The 21,765-nt window shown below is 36.9% G+C and overlaps 1 protein-coding gene across 7 annotated transcripts in view; it reads left to right on the top strand.

Annotated features, from left to right (window-relative positions):
- LOC127425274 (hyccin) overlaps positions 1-21,765 on the top strand; it is a 54,108-nt gene that overhangs the window by 17,465 nt on the left and 14,878 nt on the right. For 4 of the 7 annotated variants that reach the window (XR_007894597.1, XR_007894598.1, XM_051671027.1 and 1 more), the window contains exons 2-7: positions 8,778-8,858; positions 8,949-9,050; positions 12,424-12,603; positions 15,271-15,351; positions 15,487-15,602; positions 18,978-19,073. Coding sequence is in view for 5 of the 7 variants with exons in the window: in XM_051671027.1 (XP_051526987.1) it covers positions 8,811-8,858; positions 8,949-9,050; positions 12,424-12,603; positions 15,271-15,351; positions 15,487-15,602; positions 18,978-19,073 (623 nt within the window). In the remaining 2 variants the exon portion in view is untranslated. Of the gene's footprint in view, positions 1-912; positions 1,005-2,382; positions 2,435-8,777; positions 8,859-8,948; positions 9,051-12,423; positions 12,604-15,270; positions 15,352-15,486; positions 15,603-18,977; positions 19,074-21,765 lie in introns of those variants that run through there. The other 3 variants (XM_051671030.1, XM_051671029.1, XM_051671031.1) reach the window with 3 other exon arrangements.

Here is a 21,765-nt window from a genome sequence, read left to right as displayed (position 1 = left end):
TGCAAATAGTATCTGCACTTAGTGCAAAGATGTTGCTATTTACATTTAGTGCAAATAGCCTTTGCCATATTACTATTATTATTATTATTAATAAGAAATCCCGTTGTCGTCTTAATCTCATATATCCCATGTTTCTTGGATACAGTAATATTTTGACAAGTTCATGTTATGGCACATATTACTTTAAATCTTAGATTCTGTTATTGTGACTTAATTTACATTTAATAGTAATTCATGAATTAAAAAGTGTTTGTGTTGAAAAACACTAGCTGCTTTTTAAAGAAGTTTATCCCAGAAAAATGCAAACAAATGTGTCCCCACTCAAGATATACGCCCACTGAAGTGCGGATGCAATCTTTGTTTATTAAATTATAAAGTTGCATCTGAGTGGATTAGAACCCGGGTCTTCTTATACAAGGGGCGAATATGTTACCACCAGATCACCCAGTCAAACTCTTAACAGCTGATCTGATTGATGTACTTGTCCAGTGACCAACAATATCTCATGACCGAAAGTAGCAGACGTAGAGCTAAAGTTATCAAATTTAATATGTGAAATACTTATTTTAGAGCTTGAATTGATCATCAAAACTGACCGTTCATCAAAACAGACAATTTAAAATAATCTTTTACGATCGCTGCTCATTGCTGTGTGACTTAACGGCGTGTAAGAATCTCGCGAGATTGACAAGAGAGGGATCCCTTCTAGACACGACCTAAAAGTACTCCATAAGACTTGATAACTATATTCCACGTTTTCCAAAGCCAAACAATTGCTTTGGGTAAAGAATGGACTGGAATTTGAATGGACTATATATTTTGAGTTTTGGGTAAACCGACTCCTTAACTTGGTCCTTTGTTTTAGGGTATTTACCTGTGTTTCTACCTGTACTTTAGTTTGTTTCTGAATAGTTGCACCCTCAGTGAAGGCTTGTGGTTCGTGTAGATGGCTGCTTCATGTTTTCTGCAGTGGATGGGAGGTCTTCAGTGAGGTCTCTAATTTAGTAGGTTATGGTCACTATTTTTTGAATGGATTAGTAGTGTACTTCTTATTGCACACTACACACTATGCTGCCTACAGTTTTTCTTATAGTATTTGAAATGGTATGCAGTATGCAATGATGAGCATTTCAAACAGACTTTACTACATTGTTGTCACATGACCTAAATTTATTTTGTCTATTATTATTATTGAGTGGGAGTCTCTAGATTTCTGTATCCCCACTCCATCCATCTGTCCATCTTTATTAGGGTTGGGAACTTGAGTTCCATACTCTTCATGACTCTTTTGAGCTGGTTCTTTTGAATCTATAGCATGAAACTTACTTTGTGACCAGTATAGCCCAGTATAGGTGTGAAATGGACCCTTCACTAAAAGCCCTGCTGCTCTTTATAGTGTTACTGACACCGTCAAGCTTTCCTATCCACACCTTTACTTCAGCAAACACGGAGAGAGACGCAATCGTACTGAGTAAATTTCCTCAGGAATATTAAATAAATGACACCTTAACACGTCAACATGCTCTGCAGTATGCAGAATGCCATTTAAGGATAACATATATAGCTATATAGTTAGCAAAACGGTTTGCAATGTCCAGTGGAAGGCTAAATTAAAAACAAATACATGATGGAGCGGTTTGCTCCAGAATACAAATAAAAACATGTTGATGTTCAGTTACAGAAAAGACTCCCTATGTGGAAAACGATACCTGACTGGATAGCATCAGGTTTATGGGTAGGGTTAGGGTTGGGTTATAAATTCTTCTACCAATCAGGTGTCGCTTTCCTCATGAATATGAAGGACCCATCCGCTTGCCATCCGACATTTCGGAAATTGGACCCCGTGGACTGTCTGTCTGACAAACGCCTTCTTTCTCTGTGCGTGCTAATGTGTGTGTGTGTGCGCGTGTGCACAGTAAGAGCGTTCATGGCAAATACGCGCCAGTGTGCCTGTACACTGTAAAATGCCTGTCTTGGTGCGAGGTATTATTTAAAACACAATCAGTTATGTCTAAAGTAAATGTACAAGCCTGATAGACATGCCTGTCTATGCCGTTATTATTAATCAAACAACAATAACTAGAAATAAAGACTATTTATTGAAAACCTGTGATCTATGAAGTGTTATGCTAAATTAGAATGTTTTTTTGTTTTTTTCAATTTCGGAACATATACTTAAATACATATTGATACTGCTGAAAATGTAAACACTGTTTTCTTAATTTGTTTCTTTGTTCTTATTACTGTTGTATCCTTGTCCTCGGAGGTCGCGCCATCTTGGAAATGACATCCAGATGACGTTACTCGCTGAAGTCGGGGTTCATCGATTCACCCCGAGTTCACAAGTCGGATGTTCGACTTCAAGCGCTGTTCCAGTCGTTATTTTCAAGTCCGAGTTGTCTGGAAAACAGCGTTATTCCTGAACAAATGACTTGTGAGCTGATTTTGAATCTACACTGCAAAACATACAGCACTTCCTTCCAAATATTTCTGTCTCAAAAGTACTAAAAGTATCGTTAATGTAACTGTTAAGAGGAACTGGAACCAGAATACAGTATTTCAGTTCCTTACAATTCTCATCCATAGTTTCTTTTTCACGATCTCTGTACCTCACCATCTATTTATATATCTGTATAGCTCTCTCAATCACTCTTTCTGTCTCTCTCTCTTTCGAAGCCTATGCTCTCTCTACCACACATCTGGCTCAAGACTACACACAAACACACACACACACACACACACACACACACGTCTAAATTAATCTGACTATGTGAAAGGTAGATTACTGTTCTACAATCAGTCTGCTAACAGATACCGTTCCTTCCTCTACCAGGTCAAAGGTCACCCATATTTAAATTCCTCAATTGACCCGTCAGGAGATAAATGAGACCTTCTGATAAATAAGTAATTAGCCACTCCAAACTAAAAGCAATAAGTAAGAGTAATTTTTCCCCTTTCAAAGTGCACGGTTCAGCCACTGTTGAATGAAACATGTGCAAAATCCCTTTTCTGGAGCTTAAAACCCGTTTCCGGCACTAGCGATGGTTAATCCAATAGCTTGCGCCACGGATCAGACACACACACACACACACACACACACACACACACACACACACACAGCGCAGTAGTTTGTTAATCCATGAAGGGGGGGGGGGGATTGTTGCAGGGTAATCAATAAAGCCGTGAATGAACGAGAGTGTTTACAAATTTCCCTGTCTCTCTCTCTCTCTGCCCCTCTCTCTCATGTCGATTGCTCTCTACGGTAATTAAAGAGGCTTTTGAAACTAATTGGCTGTCAGATAGAGGTGCAGAGATATGTTCACTGTAAGACACTGTAATGGTTATAAACAAAATGGAGTGACTCAGAGATCATATGACGGGAAAATGGAGTGGAGAACTATTTGGAAAGAAAGGCAAGACATGAGAAAATCTGACGACAGTAAGTTTGGTGATGGATAAAGGGCTAATTTTTATGAAATGTGTGCCTTTTGATGTAAATTTATGTACGGTTTTTTACATTCCGTCAGATTGTGTTTTTAAGAGTAAAAAAATTGCAGTGCCATCTCAAGCTAAATTAAACAAGTTTTAAAATATATTTGGACTGTCTCATACATTTAAAAATGTATTTTGACGATTAAGTGTCATACTTTTTTGTGTGCTTAATACACATAAACCATTCATATTTCATATTTAACCTGTAATCATAATAAAATAGGGATATATGAATTCCTTTTTGGCTTTGAACACTTGGGAAATACTGCACAGGCATAGAATGACATGAAAAATATTTTAAATAATTAAATATTATTTAAAAAAAATAATAATACTTTACATTTACACTATTGTTTTAGATCTTCAAACGAGATATAACATAAAACAAAGGCAACCTGAGTAAACACAAAATACAGTTTTCAAATATATATATATTTTTTATTGAAACAAAAAAGTTATCCAACACCTATACCACCCATGTGAAAAACGAACTGCCCCCTTAAACGTAATAGCTGGTTGTGCCACCTTTAGCAGCAACAACTGCAAACGCTTCCGATAACTGGAGATCAGTCTTCACAACGTTGTGGTGGAATTTTGGTCCACTCTTCTTTGCAGAACTGCTTTAGTTCAGCCACATTGGAGGGTTTTTTGAGCATGAACTGCCCGTTTAAGGTCCTGCCACAGCATCTCGATCGGGTTCAAGTCAGGACTTTGACTAGGCCACTCCAAAACTTTAATTTTGCTTCTTTTGAGCCAATCACCCTGGCACCATCACACTACCACCATCATGCTTGACCGTAGATATAATGTTCTTTTTGTGGAATTCTGTGTTTGATTTACGGCAGATGAATGACAAAATATTACAGAAATGTTTTTATTTTCTGAAAAAATGTTTGAGCAAAATGCACGTTATTTACATTTACATTTATGCATGTGGCAGACGCTTTTATCCAAAGTGACTTACAGTGCCCTTATTACAGGGACAATCCCCCTGGAGCAACCTGGAGTTAAGTGCCTTGCTCAAGGGCACAATGGTGATAGCTGTGGGGATTGAACCAGCAACCTTCTGATTACAAGTTATGTGCTTTAGCCCACTATGCCACCACCACTCCAAAATTATAACCACGTTATAATTTCACATCAAAAAAGTTATTTAATACACAATATAAATGCTCAAAATTTTAATAATAAGAGTTGCTCATATACCTTTCTCTACAAGAAAAGACCACAAACAAATAAGCTTCCAAAAATAGTGCGCTACATTTAGGCTGATCAGGTATAGAACAAGCAACAGAACTGAACAAAACCTGTCCTGAAAAAATGTATGTGAAAGTGTGTATTTATATTTAATAATTTGTTTGTCATCATTATGATAATCAAAATTTCACTTTGTAAAAATACAAAAATTCTACATTATATTAATTAATATTATATCATGAAATGGCACCATTCTGAGTAAATTCTAGAGACTGTTGTGTGTGAAAATCCCAGGAGATCAGTAGTTACAGAAATACTCAAACCAGCCCATCTGGCACCAACAATCATCCATGCAATTATCTAATCATCCAATTGTTTGTCTAGATTTTACTCTGAATGGTGCCAAAAACAAAAAACATCCAGTGAGCAGCAGTTCTGCAGATGGAAACGCCTTGTTGATGAGAGAGGACAACAGGGAATAGCCAGACTGGTTCGAACTGACAAAGGCTACAGTAACTCAGATAACCGCTCTGTACAACTGTGTTGAGAAGAATATCATCTAAGAATGCTATTCTGAGATGCGGGTTGATGCCGTTTTGGCAGCACGAGGGGCAATTACACAATATTATAATGGTTTTAATGTTGTGGCTGATCGATGTATAATAATGATATGAGCTATCACTGTTTGAAATATTGTGTACAATTTACAAGTAATTACCTTGAGTTTACATTCAATTGTATGAGAAATGCTAAAAAGGTTACTGTCACTTTAAGGGTTCAACGTGCATCTCACAATGTTCTGGTTCAACGAGAATCTCTCGTTTCTTTAGCGCGTCCATGCTGAGTCACATTAAAATTAATATTTCTTTTTACTTTTATATCTGACTGTAAAGAACAGAAAGGGTATTAAGACACAATATTCTATGAAAGTGGAGTAACCTCATCTTTGATGGACACACATTACACGGAGGAAGCGATCTGTTTTAATCTGAAGCACTTTTCATCAAATCAAGGCGAGAGATTATGATGTTTGACGGGTCATTTCATTTATGATCAAATGGACAGAAAACAATGTTGCAAATTCTGAAATATTAAGTTATGCCACGATATGGTTTGTCATTTTTTTGGTTTGCGATATTTTGAAATTCGGTATATCATCCCATCCCTATTACATTACATTATATTATATTATGCAATAGCACTATATTTCTGTCCTAAATTCTTCACTCATTAACACTAGAAAATAAGACAAAAAATGTGGCGTTCGTGGCACCTTTTTCTATATTCGATTAAAATTACCTTATTTGGACAGTAAAATATTAGGAATTTGAAGTGCACAATAATCGGGTTTTGATCAAATAATCCCGACAGACCTAGATGTAATTATGGCTTCAGAAAGATAACAGGGTTGGCAGTTTCACAGTTTAAATTGACGTTACGAACCTTTTTACTGCAGGTTGGAAACCACAAAATGCTTCGTAGAGAATTTAATGCTGGTATTTCTATATATAACTACATTTATCAGTTGTTTACTATACAAAATCATGGTAGCAGGGTGGACATTTTAAAATGCTGGCATCGGATATTTATTTTTTACTAGTATGTAAATTACGTTTTGTGCAACGACCCAAAGAGAGATAGCTGGATTGAATAGAAATTGGCTTTAAGTCCCGTGGAGGGTGTGTATGTGTGTCTCTTTGGCTGGCAACTGTGAATGAGATATAAATATCGTGTCTGCATGCTGTGGGGCCAAATCTTTGGCCAGAAATGTCTCCAACTGCAGAAAGAAGCAGTGCGCGTATCTCTGTGAAATATCTTTGGAATAGTTTATTAAAAGCTTTATTGAGGCTGGACAATTTTTTTTTACCTGTTTGGGTGTGTTTCTTGTACTTTTTTGGGGGTCTGACAAAACCTCCCTTTGGGGACATCTGGAGAAAGATTAATAAATGAAGTAAATAATGTTGTTTTTTGTAATTAAAGATGCAAACTGTTTTTGTGTGAGGCTAGATGTATGGTTTAGAACTGGCCTGTTTGCACTACACTCATTAATCTGTTTTTCCTCACCACATGCCAGAATTTCTCATGTCCTCATTTAGAATGTGAGGTGAGGTGCTGTGTTTAACTGATATGCTACATTTAGCATTTTAAACTTCACCCATGAAGTCCACGTGCAATGTTAGTCAAAGTTTCTGGCAACAGAAACAGTAATTTAGTTTTTCATGATAATTTTCCAGCCTCTCTCTGATCCTCAGACTTCAACGGACCGTTTTTGCTACTGTACTTTTAAGACTTTTATATGTAAATGACTTTGGTTATGGAGCTTTGCAGTCTAAAAGTATATGTCTACGTGGTACATCAAACTTATTTACTTCAAAATAGTAAGAAAAATCGCTTACATGATTTGACCTCTCTGATGGGGTCCCAACAACACCCGTTAACCCGTCACAATGTTTACAATATAGCACAATCTTATGTTTAGGGATGTCCAGATACCAAGCTCATGTACTTGTACTCATGCTCATAAAAATGCTCCGATACCAACCCCCCCCCCCCCGATACATCTGACTTACGGATGTCGTAATGTAGGACATTCAGGGCACAAATTAAAATCACGTTATGTCCTAGTGTGATTATTAAACCGCAAAGGCTACGATTTAATAGAATTTAGTTTGCATGTGCTGCACGCTTCAAAAGTGAGTGCTTGTGAATGTGTGAAGCCGGTGTTGTGCTGACACAAAGTGCTCATACCTTTTAGAGCTCCTTGATTTATGTAGCAGATGACAGCGAGCAGAGCGCTAATTCACTTAGTAGCACGAGGCACATACAGACTACATATTTATTTAATTAAGGGGCCGTTTACACGACAACGTTTTCAACTAAAATTGGAAAACTTTTTATGTGTTTTGGCTGTTCGTTTACACAACAACGGCGTTTTGGGGCCTGAAAACGCAAACTTTTGAAAACAGGTTTCAAAGTGCAAGTTTTGGAAAACGATGCCGTTATCATCTCCGTGTAAACATACAAAAATGTGAATTTGTGAAAACGATGACGTCATGCACACACGTATTACGTGTTCAGTCTATAGGCATGCTCGCGAGTACTTCAAAACTACAATGGCGGACTACAGGACTGCGTTTGTGCTGCTCAAGATTTTGAGTTTATTGACGCTTCTCCAGCAAAGTGTAGATTCACTGCATCACTACTACAACCAGCGATCGCCATCTTCATTTTTTGTATTCACCGCTCTTTGGAAGAATGCTTATGTGCGTAGGCGTGTAGTATTTCTTTACAAAGTGACATCGCCAACTACTGGCCTGGCATGCATAATACAGCGTTTTTAGTCGTTTTCGGAGATCCGTGTGAACGGGGATCATTTTGACAGCATTGTCGTCTGTACGTGAAACATTTCAAAAACGCAAAGGAAAAACTTTTCCATTTTTAGTACATCGTTGTCGTGTAAACGTACCCTAAATAGCATCCTTGTGTGGTTTAATAATCACTTTGGGTCATGTAGCGACCTGCTTTACTGGAAGTGAGAAGCTACCGTCAAAAACGCACAGAAACGGGTAGGGCTTCAAAATGAAAGCTTCCGGCAAAATAAAAGCTACATTTTTTTTTTTTTTTTTTTTTTTTGACAGAAATATATCACTACTGTAGTTATAATATGCAATGCAATACTACTACTGCTGCTACTACTACTAATAATAAATCAATAGTAAATGTACTGTATTATATTTAAACTATCTCACATCTCTGCTCTGTTATTCAGCACAGCGTTGTATTTTGGATTGTGCTGTGAGATTCTGTATAAAATCACTTAATTTAATAAAAATAAAACAATATTTTGTTGAAAAATAATTGTTGTATTTTAATTTTTAATTTGAAATTTATAACATCATTTTAATGATAAAATTTAAATAAACCATTTATATGGAATTCAGAATAAAAAAAACAAAACAGGTATTGGCATCTGTAGGCGGGTACTCGTACTCTTTCTAAAAAAAAACAATGGTACTGGGACATCCCTACTCATGTTAATTGGTTAAATAAGATTCATATGGTGTATTTATGGAGTGTTTGTACTTCAGGTTGAAATCTCCTCCCACAGATGAGGGAAGATAATGGCCATGGATCAAGGCGTAGTGGAGGAATGGCTGTCTGAGTTTAAGGTAAATTATCTCCTTTTCAGTTTTATTCTTTCTCTAAGATCCAGCTCGAGTTATTTCCTGAAAGTTGACTCTTATGCGTGTTTGTGATAGACTCTTCCAGAGACGGCCGTCTCCAGCTATGCCGTGTCTCTAAAGGAGAAGGTCTCTCTTGTTCCTGCACTCTACAAAGTTATTCGGGAGAATTACAGTGATGTAAGTTGGTTTCTCTTAAAGAAATAGTTCACTGAAAATTGCTGTTTTCCATACAGTTAAAGCATATAGTGATCATAGGCTGTCAAGCTCCTAAAAATGCATCATAACATTAGTACATAAAACTTACGTGCTTTATTTCAAGTCTTCCAAAGTCATGCGATAGCTTTGTCAGGAACTGACCTTATTTAGAAACAACCTGGCGTGATGCATTATATTTGAATATACATGCAAGCTTGAATGAGATTTTGAGATTACCAGAGTATTTGTCTTTGTAGCACAGCTGGATATGTAAATAAAAGTTAGATTATGTAACAGTGTATTTGTGAGTTATGAACAATACGGTGCTGCGTCAACATTACGATGATATAGAATAGGTGTGTCTGCTTCAGGCAGAACAGTCAGTTGTTCATTTTTTCCCCTCTGACTAGAAAATAGCCCTACCAATGACATCATCATGCAACAATCTCTTAAACTCTGTTTTTATACTACAGTCAGTCACAGAGTTCAGAAAAATGATGTTATGAATGTCTGTAGTGAACATCAGTTTCATAATACTGTCTCTCTGAGAAATGCCTTTAGGTGTTTAATTAATGAACTGAGAAAATTGGCTTTGCCTGTATCATAGATTTACAGTCAGGCTGATGCCTGAACAGGAAGTTGAAGATGGCTAGTTTTATCTCAGAGAAGTTGAGAATTTGCGGTGACCTCTATGTACTCCATTAATAAGCTTTCCTGGTATTTTTTGAATGATTTATCAGTGCATGTTATTCTAAAGAAAAATATGTGTCTTTTCATAACATTTTATGTAAATGTAATAATTGTTCCACCTCTGAAACCACTTTTCTGCTGCATATGCGGGAGATATTATTAACTAATAATATCATATCATATAATATAAACCTACTTTCTATGATTCCATAATCCCGATGAATTAAAATCTCACTGGATAAAATCAAGTTCGGCCCATGTTTATTGTTTACATGCTTAATTTGTACTATTTACAAGTGTTTACATTGATATGTGGAACAAGTGCTAAAACTGTACTGTCTCTTTAAGAATAGCGGCAGTTCAGCCATCGTCTCACTGAAGTTTCGTTTAAGCGTGTATTAACGATAGTGGAGTTGCACGTCGTCTTTACCGCATCCGCGCTACATGTGTGATTAGAGTTAAACATTTCTATATTTGTTGTTTTTTAAAACAGCTGCCTGTTAATAACAGAGAGGATATTAAAATAGACATTATTCAGTGAAAAGTGGATTGTTGATTTCGTCTTGGACACACATTACACAGTGAAAAGATCTTTGTGGTGAACTTCTTCGCACTATATTACTCAATCACTGGCGAGTGAAATCTAAACATTTACTAGGCATTTTTAGTCACATAGCGTGAAATTTGATTTTATATGTAAGTGATTTTTCTCTCATTGAACAGGGTTGCGTGTAGAGTAAAAGATCGTTCTTGTGATTTTAAGAATCGATATCAAAGTCGTTCAAATGGAGATCGCGATGCATCGAAAAATCGATATTTTTACTAGTGTTACGAATGCTATTTCATGTTGACTTTATGGGTGTGAACACACTTGGCAGGTTTGATTCGAATAAAACGAACTTTGGTGCGATTGCTCTGTTAGTGCGGTTCATTTGAACAAGTGTGAACGCTGCCATCCGAGCCTTGGTGCTCACCAAACAAGCGGACCGAGACCGCCTGAATAGTGGGTCTCGGACCGCTTCCAAACAAACTCTGGTGCAGTTCGACTGATATATGAGCGCAACATGGACCAAAGACGTCTAAACGGACCAATAACAGGAAGTAATTTGCCTAATACTGACCTCAATACCTGGTTCTTCTCATCATAGGAGCTATGTTGACCATTACAGTTCGGTACAGGCGTCGGAACCGCCGTCAGCCGTCCTTGCAGCATATCTTCGTTTGTATGTGCAACAGAGGAATTCCTGGCGCTGTATTGACTCCTTTACACATTTTATTAACTTTTGTTTGTTCTCAGCTGGTAAAAATACCACCATATATACATTTATAAATCCAACGAGCGCATTTAGCTAGCAGCCAGCATTGCTTTGGATGTTCGGCAAGTTCCGTCGCAAAATATACGTCATAATAGCTGTCCAATCAGGTTGTGACTTTTTCCTGATGCCTTTTGTTTCATATCTTTAGGTTCGGTGTTAAAAATGCCAGTGTGAACGCTAAGCGAACCAGAACTAAATGTAGCATTTTCTTTTTTGGTCCGGACCAAGAGAACCAAGAGAACCGAACTACAAATGTGAACACACCCTAAATCTGTTTGACCACTTAATGTTGTCCACACTAATACGTTCTTGTTTGAAAACTAGAGCTGTCGAAATTAACACGTTAACGCATGCCATGAAAATTTTGAATGCAGAAATTTTTCTTAATTGCGATTAACTCATATACCAATATTCACATTAGATTTTTAATGTGGAAGTATAAAGTCAAATTTCAGAACATTCAAAATAAGCGATTAATCGCGATTAACTATGAAAAATCATGCGATTATAAGATCTGGTGATTTTAAAAATCTATGTCAAAAGTCATTCTAATGAAATGAAAAATCAATATTTTTACTCAGCCCTATTATGGAAGTTAAATGTGTTACCAATGCTATTTTCACATTGACTTTAAATCTGTCTGACCACTTGCCAGTTCTTTTTTAAAACCACGTCCACACTATTAAGTTGTTGTTTCAAAGCTAGAGCTGTCGAAATTATGCGTAAATGCATGCGTTTGTCTAACGTGCAAATTTTTCTTAATCGCGATTAACGCATTTACCAATTTTCACATTAGATTTTAATGTGGAATGCTACATTTTAATAACCATTTTTGTTACATACTGTTTTCTTTCCTTTTCCAAGAAGGAACTAAATACACTTTGACAGGAAAAGTTGTATTGGCTATATAGAGTCAAATTTCAGCACTTTCAAAATCTGTGATTAATCGTGATTAACTATGGAAAAAAATCATGCGACTAATTGAGACTTAATATTTTAAGTGACCGACAGTTCTATTGATAACGCGTTGATTTTAGTACACTTATGCCTTTTATCCACACTGGAATGCCGTTTTCCTCCACCGAAAATGGAGAAAGCGCTCTCTAGTACCGGATGCTTTGGAAAATGATGATGTAAGGAAACTAAAAACGCTGTTTCCTAACGAAAATGGATTAGCGTGGACGTGGCCGAAGGCTGTTTGGTCATACCAGCAAAACTGATTTATTTCACGACATACTTTAGTGAATATGTAATCTAAATCAGAGTGAGCAAGAAATGTTTTTGTTTGCATGGTTGTTTTTATTTGTAATGGTAATTAATTTCTCCCTCTCTCTCTCTCTCTCTCTCAGCTTTTGGAGCCAGTGTGTCATCAGTTGTTTGAGTTTTACCGCAGCGGTGAACCGCGTCTCCAACGTTTTACGCTACAGTTTCTCCCTGAGCTGGTGTGGAGTTATTTGTCCGTCACGGCGGCACGAGACCCTCACTGCAGTGGCTGCATAGAAGCTCTTCTGCTCAGCATCTATAACCTGGTCAGTCTAATGCATATTGCAAAACAAAAAATGGCAAGAGCTTTCTTCATACAGCAAGCTTCAATCTGATTGGCTGGCTTTACACAGTTTCAGGGTGCACAGGTTTTTAAAACCCCGCTGGAAAACAAAATTGTTTATAAGGTACCAAGCTGCTACAATGAGTATTTCTGAAAAACTAGTCACTGTATTCGTGAAGTTCATGCTGTTGAATCTTTGAAAGATTTTCGAGAAAGTTGTGTTTGAGATGCTTTACAAGATATCCTTGAACACAGCTGTATAGTCACTACTTATAGTTAGTTACTCCTCCAAAGTCAAAGTCGAAAGTGACAGAGAATGAGTTGAATTACGGGAGTAGGGTTGTGGTTCAATTTAGATGAGTGTCGTCAGTTTGTGTAGATGCATCGAAGAGGAAGTTGTGTTTTCCGAGCAGGAAGTTAGAAGGGAAGTCCAGGTGGTCTCGTGTTCTGGGGACTTTCATGATTTTACACCCCTTGACTTACCCTCCCTCCACACATCACCCTGAATAACAGAGTAGGTCACCTGTCAATCAAATGACATCCAGTGTGTCAGAGAGTGTTAAATCTTCCTGACATTATCGGCTCTGAATTCGACTGCAGAGACTGGGGATGACAGCATGCCTGTGGGTGGCACACACACTCCCACACACACTGTGAAGTGTACTCGCTCTTGTTTATCTTTACACCTGAAGAAATTCTTAATCTTGTACGACCAGAACAGTGTTGCAATTAATCCATCTTTGGTTTGCGAAATGCGAACACATTAACAGCCATTGCTGTGGAGTAACTAGCTAACTAAAGTTCCAACACTACTATCTTTACACTTACTAACTAAATTTTTCAGTCGTGTGACAGTAGCTGAAATAGTGTGGCTTTTCCATTTAAAAAGCTTTCCAAATAGTAATCGTGTAGATTGAATTTATTCTATATTTCTATGCACTTTCTATATTAATGTGCAAACTTGCTATGCTTAGCAGCAGTGAACAGCTTACTGTTAAGCCAGTGAACTACTTTGTGAATGGTTTATTTGATTATTAATATGAATAAATTTATATCATATTGCTGATTGTTGCGGACCTTTTATGAAAGCAATAAACTACTTAATGCTGTGTATTACAGGGATTTTACCACACTGCTTTGCGTCATGCTAACAACCTTACCCATGGTAAAATCACTGTAATGCATGGCCTGGAGTTATGCATGTTCAAATTGCTCAAACTTATACAATTAAATTAATATACAAAATATGTATGTATTTATTTATTCATATTAATTAATTTATGATATTAATTTAAATTATTAATGGGATTAAAATTAACGTATTAATTTATAATTAACTTTATTATATATTATTTATAATATTTTATGTTAATTTATTATATGTATACAAATAAGAGACTGTTGCGTGACATGCTGATAACCGTAACCTTGAAAATGAAAAGAGACAAAGTAGTACTGCACCGATCAGGAAATTTGAGGCCGATACCGATACATATTTTTTCTTAAAGTGCCCTTTGCCACACTTTTGCAAGTTATATGCTGCAGTTAAATGTTTATGCACCACACAGTAAAATTACGGTAACACTTTACAAAAAGGTTTCATTTGTTAACATTATTTAACAACATTACTGTAGTAAACATGAACTAATGAACTTGATGTTAGTTACAACATATACTAATACATTTTTTAAATCAAAAGTTAATGCACATTAATGCACTATGAACTAACAATGAACAATTGTATTTTTATTAACTAACATTATAATTAATAAATGCTGTAAAAATATATTGTTCATTTTTTAAATGTGTGTATATATATATATATATAATATTATTTATAATTATTTAAATATAGCTATTTATAATTATTTAATCATTATATATTGAATTATTGTTATTTGAGTGGCTTTTTCAACAAATATTTATGTATGTCATTAATTGTGATTAATTTGATTAATCGGCATACCTTGTAATTCATTAAAAAATTTAATCGATTGACAGCCCTAATATTAATATTAACTTATTATAATTTATTATATTAATTTACATTTATTCATATAAATTATAATTTTATAATGTAATGTATTAATTTATAAAAACATATTACAGTATATTTTATATATAATTATTAATTTCACTATATTGATATTAAATTATTATATTGATGTATAATTAATTGAAAAATCAACCCAAATATAATTCTAAAATGAAAATGGATGCAAACTAGTGCATATATTTCATTATGAATTTTATGATTTATTTAAATATGTATTTAAGTAGTTTAGAGTACTGTGGCCCTGCATATCAAGTGGCTTATTTAAGATATTCTCATGATTGCATAATCAAGCTAAAGCCCCTCCAGATAGCTACAATATATTTGAGCTATTTTGTCTAGTAGTAGATTGACTATAGTTTAACTAATTTTAACATTATGAGTAGCTTGTAGTTTGGTAAACCACAATTTCAAAATAGCTTAACTATATGACATGAGAATTTTTTTTGGTGCGAGCTGTTGCCATTATTGTGTCATAATGACACATCTCATTTGCATGTGTCTCACACGGATTCGTTAAGTGCATGTTTGTAAGAATCTAGACAGCCATGTGTTTTTGTAATAATCTCTTTCTTTCTATTTCTTTCTTTCTTTCAGGAAATCGTTGATAAAGATGGGCAGAGTAAAGTGTTGTCCTTCACCATCCCTTCCTTATCTAAGCCATCAGTGTATCATGAGGTCAGTTAATCAACCTCCTGATCTTCAGTGTGTGTGTGTGTGTGTGTGTGTGTGTGTGTGTGTGTGTGTGTGTGTGTGCGCGTGTATCTTACTGCAGCTGTTCAGATAAACACTGTCTCTCTGCTCCGCCCCCAGCCCTCTTCCATTGGCTCTCTGGCCTTGACAGAAGGAGCTTTAGCCAATCACGGCTTGAGTCGAGTTGTTTACAGCGGGCCACACCTCCAGAGAGAGACCTTTACAGCACAGAACAGGTGTGCGGCACATCAAATATTCATTCTGAGCTCAATTCTTTTATTTTACTCATTCATTTTTAATCAGCAAATGGGGGGGTTATTTCCTGTTAAAATGAATTTAATTGATGTGTTTCTAATTCCGTAATGTTTGTAGTGTTTAGGGATTCAAGCACAAAGTGCTGAAATCCTATTGTAATTGTCAGGATTATTATTTTTATACAGAATGTCACTGTGTTTTATATCAATGGAATCCTTGGTTCAAGACAAAAAAAAAGAAAAATGGCTATCTCTGATTTCGATTCCATCTTAAAAACAAATTCCCGCATATTGGATTTTTTGCATTTATGTACGGGCTCAATATGAGGACCTATGAAACAAATTGTACCCCTTAGCCACTTGGTGGCGCTATACCAATGACAAACCTTAAAATAGCTGTAACTATGGATCTGTTGGTCCGATTGACTTGAAATTTTGCATGCAGTGTCTTTGTCCAAGGTGCCATCAAGGTCTATGAGGGCAGTCGCATGTCTTGGAAAACATGGCCAGCATCGACTAATCAACTTTCAGCAGCTGTTAGACAAAGTTAATAAAGGCAGATCGGAACTAAACGTTGTAGGCCTATTTGACTCTTGGCCCAAGAGGTCTGTGCAGAATTTGAAAGAAATTGGCAAATAAGTGCTGGAGCCTCTTCATCTGTGGTGATTCACACAGACACACGCTATTCATATCAGCGATAGATCTCCTCATTCTGAACAACTTTGCCTCAAGAACCATTGGTGTCAATCAAATCGTTCGTTAGATATTTAAGATTATTAAAAAAAAACTACTTTGTGAACTAGTCCTAGGTTTTTCATTCAACATCAACAGAACCTGTACAGGAATAATCTTTGGACAGCCTAGATCAATAATTATAAAAACAAAATTGAACTTTTTATTTGGCATGGCTTTTACAGAGTAATTTGTAAATATGGGCATGGCTTAGTTTACCCAAAAGCCTCCTAAACGATAAATCCGATTTTCATCAAACTTAGAACATACACTGATCAGCCACAACATTAAAACCACTGACAGGTGAAGTGAATAACATTGATTATCTCGTTACAGTGGCACCTGTCAAGGGGTGGGGGATATATTAGGCAGCAAGTGAACAGTCAGTTCTTGAATTTCATGTGTTGGAAGCAGGAAAAATGGGCAAGCGTAAGGATCTGAGCAACTTTGACAAGAGCCAAATTGTGCTGGCTAGATGACTGGGTCAGAGCATCTCCAAAACGGCAGGTCTTGTGGAGTGTTCCCGGTATGCAGTGGTTAGTACCTACCAAAAGTGGTCCAAGGAAGGACAACCGGTGAACCGGCGACAGGGTCATGGGCGCCCAAGGCTCATTGATGCGGTTGGGGAGCGAAGGCTAGCCCGTCTGGTCCGATCCCACAGAAGAGCTACTGTAGCACAAATTGCTGAAAAACATAATGCTGGGCATTATAGAAATGTGTTAGAACACACAGTACATCGCAGCAGACCGGACAGGGTACCCATGCTGACCCCTGTCCACCACCAAAAGTGCATACAATGGGCATGTCAGTGTCAGAACTGGACCAAGGAGCAATGGAAGAAGGTGGCCTGGTCTGATGAATCATGTTTTCTTTGAGATCATGTGGCGGCCGGGTGCGTGTGCATCATTTACCTAGGGAAGAGATGGCAGCAGGATGCACTATGGGAAGAAGGCAGGCCGGCGGAGGCAGTGTGATGCTCTGGGCAATGTTCTGCTGGGAAACCTTGGGTCCTGGCATTCATGTGGATGTTACTTGGACACGTACCACCTACCTAAACATCGTTGCAGACCAGGTACACCTCTTCATGGCAATGGTGTTCCCTGATGGCAGTGGCCTCTTTCAGCAGGATAATGCGCACTGCCACACTGCAAAAATTGTTCAGGAATGTTTTGAGTAAATAATAAATTAATATTAATATTAAGGCTGTCAATCGATTTAAAATTTTTAATCTAATTACATTGTATGCCGATTCATTAATCAAATTAATCACATACATAAATATTTGTTGAAAGCCCCTCAAATAACAAAAATTAAATATATAATGATTAAATAATTATAAATAGTTATATTTAAATTATAAATAAAATAAATATAATTTAAAAAAAATTACAATACAGAAAATGTGAATGCATTACATTATTTTGGCACACAATTTAAGCAACAAAAAGTGGCTTTAGAATGCAGTATATTGTTTATTTCCATATTAATGAGAATAAGACTATCATTGGCCTACAGTTTACAGCTATCCATTTTGCAATTGAATTCGTCAGTCAGTCCGAGATTTATTATAAGGGCTTGTTTAAGGACGCGTCGATGTACACCAGCGTCTCGCTTGTGTTGCGTCATAAACATACCGTTTTTAGGTCGCTGTGACAAGTTAAACAAAGTTTGAAACTCAGAAATACACGTCTTGAGATGCCTTCGGATTTGCGCTCCATCAAGTTGTGTTTGTACGCAAGCATGTTCTCATCTTGTGCTGTCTGCTCTAAGGTAAGTGTGGTTTGTTCTCTGTATAAGCTGCACGTTGCCTATACAGTGAGTTTCACTTACTGCCCCCTGGAGAAAACAGGTGGTACTACAAGCTTGAATTTCTTATATGGAAGGAATATTCCCTATTACAGTCCAGGAACATGATTAATTGCATTCATTTTTTAACACGTTATTTTTTTTATATAATTAATCGCACTGAATTAACGTGTTAAATCGACAGCCCTAATTAATTACAAATAATCTTTTTTTTTAAGTTTGCGTCCAAACAGAACAGAAAACAAAGAAAATACGATGAAAATACCTTTTATTTGTTAATTATATAATTCACTGGATTATTGTTTTATTTAATTTCCAGCAAAAATAACTTGTGATATATACAGTTACCCATACATAAATTACTTCTACCTTAATGTTCTTTGTGTGAGGGGCCTGGGTAGCTCAGTGGTAAAGATGCTGGCTACCACCCCTGGAGTTCGCTAGTTCGAATCCCAGGGCGTGCTGAGTGACTCCAGCCAGGTCTCCTAAGCAACCAAATTGGCCCGGTTGCTAGGGAGGGTAGGGTCGCTATAATGTGGTTCGTTCTCGGTGGGGCGCATGGTGAGTTGAGCTTGGATGCGTGAAGCCTCCACACGCGCTATGTCTCCGTGGCAACGCGCTCAATAAGCCACGTGATAAGATGCACATATTGACGGTCTCAGACGTGGAGGCAACTGAGATTCGTCCTCCGCCACCCGGATTGAGGTGAATCACTATGCCACCACGAGGACTTAAAAGCACATTGGGCATTCCAAATTGGGAGAAAAAGGGGAAAAAATCCCCCAAAAAATAAATAAATTCTTTGTGTGTTCATTGCAGGTTCGAGGTTCTGACGTTTTTGCTGCTCTGTTATAATGCTGCTCTGAGTTATATGTCCAGCTCATCGCTGCAGTCTCTGTGTCAGCTCAGCTCAAGGTAAGACATATGATTAGCAAAAATTAGCATGTTATTGTATCAAAGTATAATGGTTTTACAGTCTAATACCATCATTGGACCATAGCGCTACCACAGTATGTTTTTAGCAAGAGCACAAAGAAATAATTAGGAAAAAGAGTGAAAAAAGTATTTGCAAAAGAGTGCACAAATGCTAAAGAAAAAGAAAGAGTGCATGCATACATTTTTTTGCCAACACCCGTATTGACATTTTTGGTGCATTAATGTAAAGTTCAACTGATGTGTAGTCACAGGTGTGTGTGTATTTTGGCTATTGTACAACAACATTGAACGTGTCTTATCCAATCAGGTTTTTGTGCAGAAATGCGTTTTGTTTTTTTTCTACCTCAGTATTGTTACTGTACTGCACGCTGTTCAGGTTTAGTCAGGTATTGGTGTGGATAAAGCGTCTATTCATCTCAAATACCCCATGATCCTCTGTTTCCAATCACTATGATCCTCTTACGGACTTGAACATGAAAGAGTCTCAGACCTATGATTGGTCTTTTCCCACAGTGATTTAAGCTGTGTCATTCATTGTGTTATGGTCACATGACTGATTATGCAACCAATCAGCTGATGTTTATATCCGAGAGAGCAAAGATCACAGATTGAGCAGGTCAAAGGTTGCGTCACACACTCTCATGGGCCTGATTACAGGAAACATAAAGAGTCTCCATTACATTTATGAGTGATCAACCAATATGAGTTTTTCAGTAACCAATGCTGATATCTGAAGTGCAGGATAAAAGATAATCGATACAATCCACAATGAATGTCTGGGATTCGTAAGCAAATTTAAACCTGAATATAAACCCATATAAAAGTTTTAGGATTTTGAAATATGTAAAACAAGCAAATTATATGATGTAAAATAATTGAGGAATAAACTGTAAATTCGGCACTATTTCTAGGTCACTTATTAAATAAACTAATTTGTGACAATGAGCATGTTAAATCCTTTGTACAACAGGTCAGATTTCCTTTAAATCTCTCTTAATCTTGCTTTAAATGTCATATAAGGGACTCTAAGCAAAACTTCATGTGATCAAAATGATAAAATTGGATTATCTCTGCATTTACTTTCCTTTTACGGACACAGTGCCAGAAATGGACATTCTTACTGTGTTTTTGTTGAAGTCTGTTTATTAAGGCTGACCGATTGATCAAAATAAAATCATAATCGTGATTATGATGTAGTGCGATCTTCCAACCGCAAGGGCTGGGATTTAATTAATTATGTAAATAAAAAGTCTGCATGCGCTGCTCACTGCACTTACTGTATGTGCACAGCTCTGTTCTCTGTACGCTTGAGGCTGATGAACTTGGCGCAAAATATTTACAGCACTCTGGATTCACTAATTGCACATTTGCGTAATTCCAAATATGCTTGACCACTTAAAGTTACTATCCAAAACTAAAGTAACCTCATAACACTAGGGTTTTGTGGATAGAAGAGTGGATGAGGGCATTTCTCTGCATTAAAAGGTCATTGTCAACAGTGTTCGGCTAAAATAAAAGCTTATGCCAAATTAAGGGATTAAAGGGATAGTTCAACCAAAAATGAAAATTTATTAATTGTTTACTCACCCCTGTGTTGTTATAACCCTATATGACTTTCTTTCTTTTTCTTAACACAAAGGGAGAAATTGTGAAAACATATTGTGCTTAGTGATGTCATACAATGGCAGTCTATGGTGACCACCTCATGATTGTTATGAAAGCATACGATAAGGTTTGGTGAAAAACAATCCAAAATGTAATGTATTATTTAGTGAAAATGTTCTCTGACTGTTGATCGCCTGTGTGCATTCATGATAGGGCAAGAGAGCAACAGTTCACACAGCCACTTCGCGACACTGGGGCGTTCAAGCAAAAACTCATTATGATTATCTAAAAAAAGGTCCTCGACAGTGATAGTGACAACAAAACACAACACAGCTGCACACAAAACGGAGAACAGAACTTACTAAATATGTCTGAAGAGTTTGTAGTCAAAGAATTGATGCATTTCTATGCCCAGCCTTATTTTTTTGGAACGGAGTACTCTGAAATCAAACTGAAACATGGAGGAGGCTACAGGCAGCCACAGTCACACCGTGTCCTAACCTGACGGCAAACAACACACGATAAAAGGTATATTTTCTATAGTAATCAGAGTTTTTGTCCTAAACAGCTGTGACGAGCGACGGTACATTCTATCGATCGCTTGTTTTCTATTTTCTGCATCGCACAGGTATCCGTCCATTGTGTACTGGCACCGGTCAAAAAACTTTCAAAAAAATAAGGCTGGGCATAGAAATGCATCAATTCTTCGACTACAAACTCTTCAGACATGTTTAGTATGTTCTGTTCTCTGTTTTGTGTGCAGTTGTGTTGTGTTCTGTTGTCACTATCGCTGTGGAGGACCTGTTTTTAGATAAACAAAACGAGTTTTCACTTGAACTCTCCAATGTCGCGAGGGGGCTGCGTGAACTGTTGCTCTCGTGCCCTATCATGAACGCACACAGGAGATCAACAGTCAGTCAACATTTTCACTAAATAAAACATTCGATTCTGATTTTTCTCACCAAATCTTATCGTATGCTTTCATAACAATCATGAGTCTCATGGAATAATTTATTAGACTTCTGAATTATACTTTTGTGTTCTTTTGAAGCTTGAAGAGGTGGTC

Source organism: Myxocyprinus asiaticus, chromosome 34 (genome assembly GCF_019703515.2).
Source record: "Myxocyprinus asiaticus isolate MX2 ecotype Aquarium Trade chromosome 34, UBuf_Myxa_2, whole genome shotgun sequence".
Classification (NCBI taxonomy): domain Eukaryota; kingdom Metazoa; phylum Chordata; class Actinopteri; order Cypriniformes; family Catostomidae; genus Myxocyprinus; species Myxocyprinus asiaticus.
Note: the sequence above shows the minus strand (reverse complement) of the source record. Positions and strands in the feature narration are given on the sequence as shown.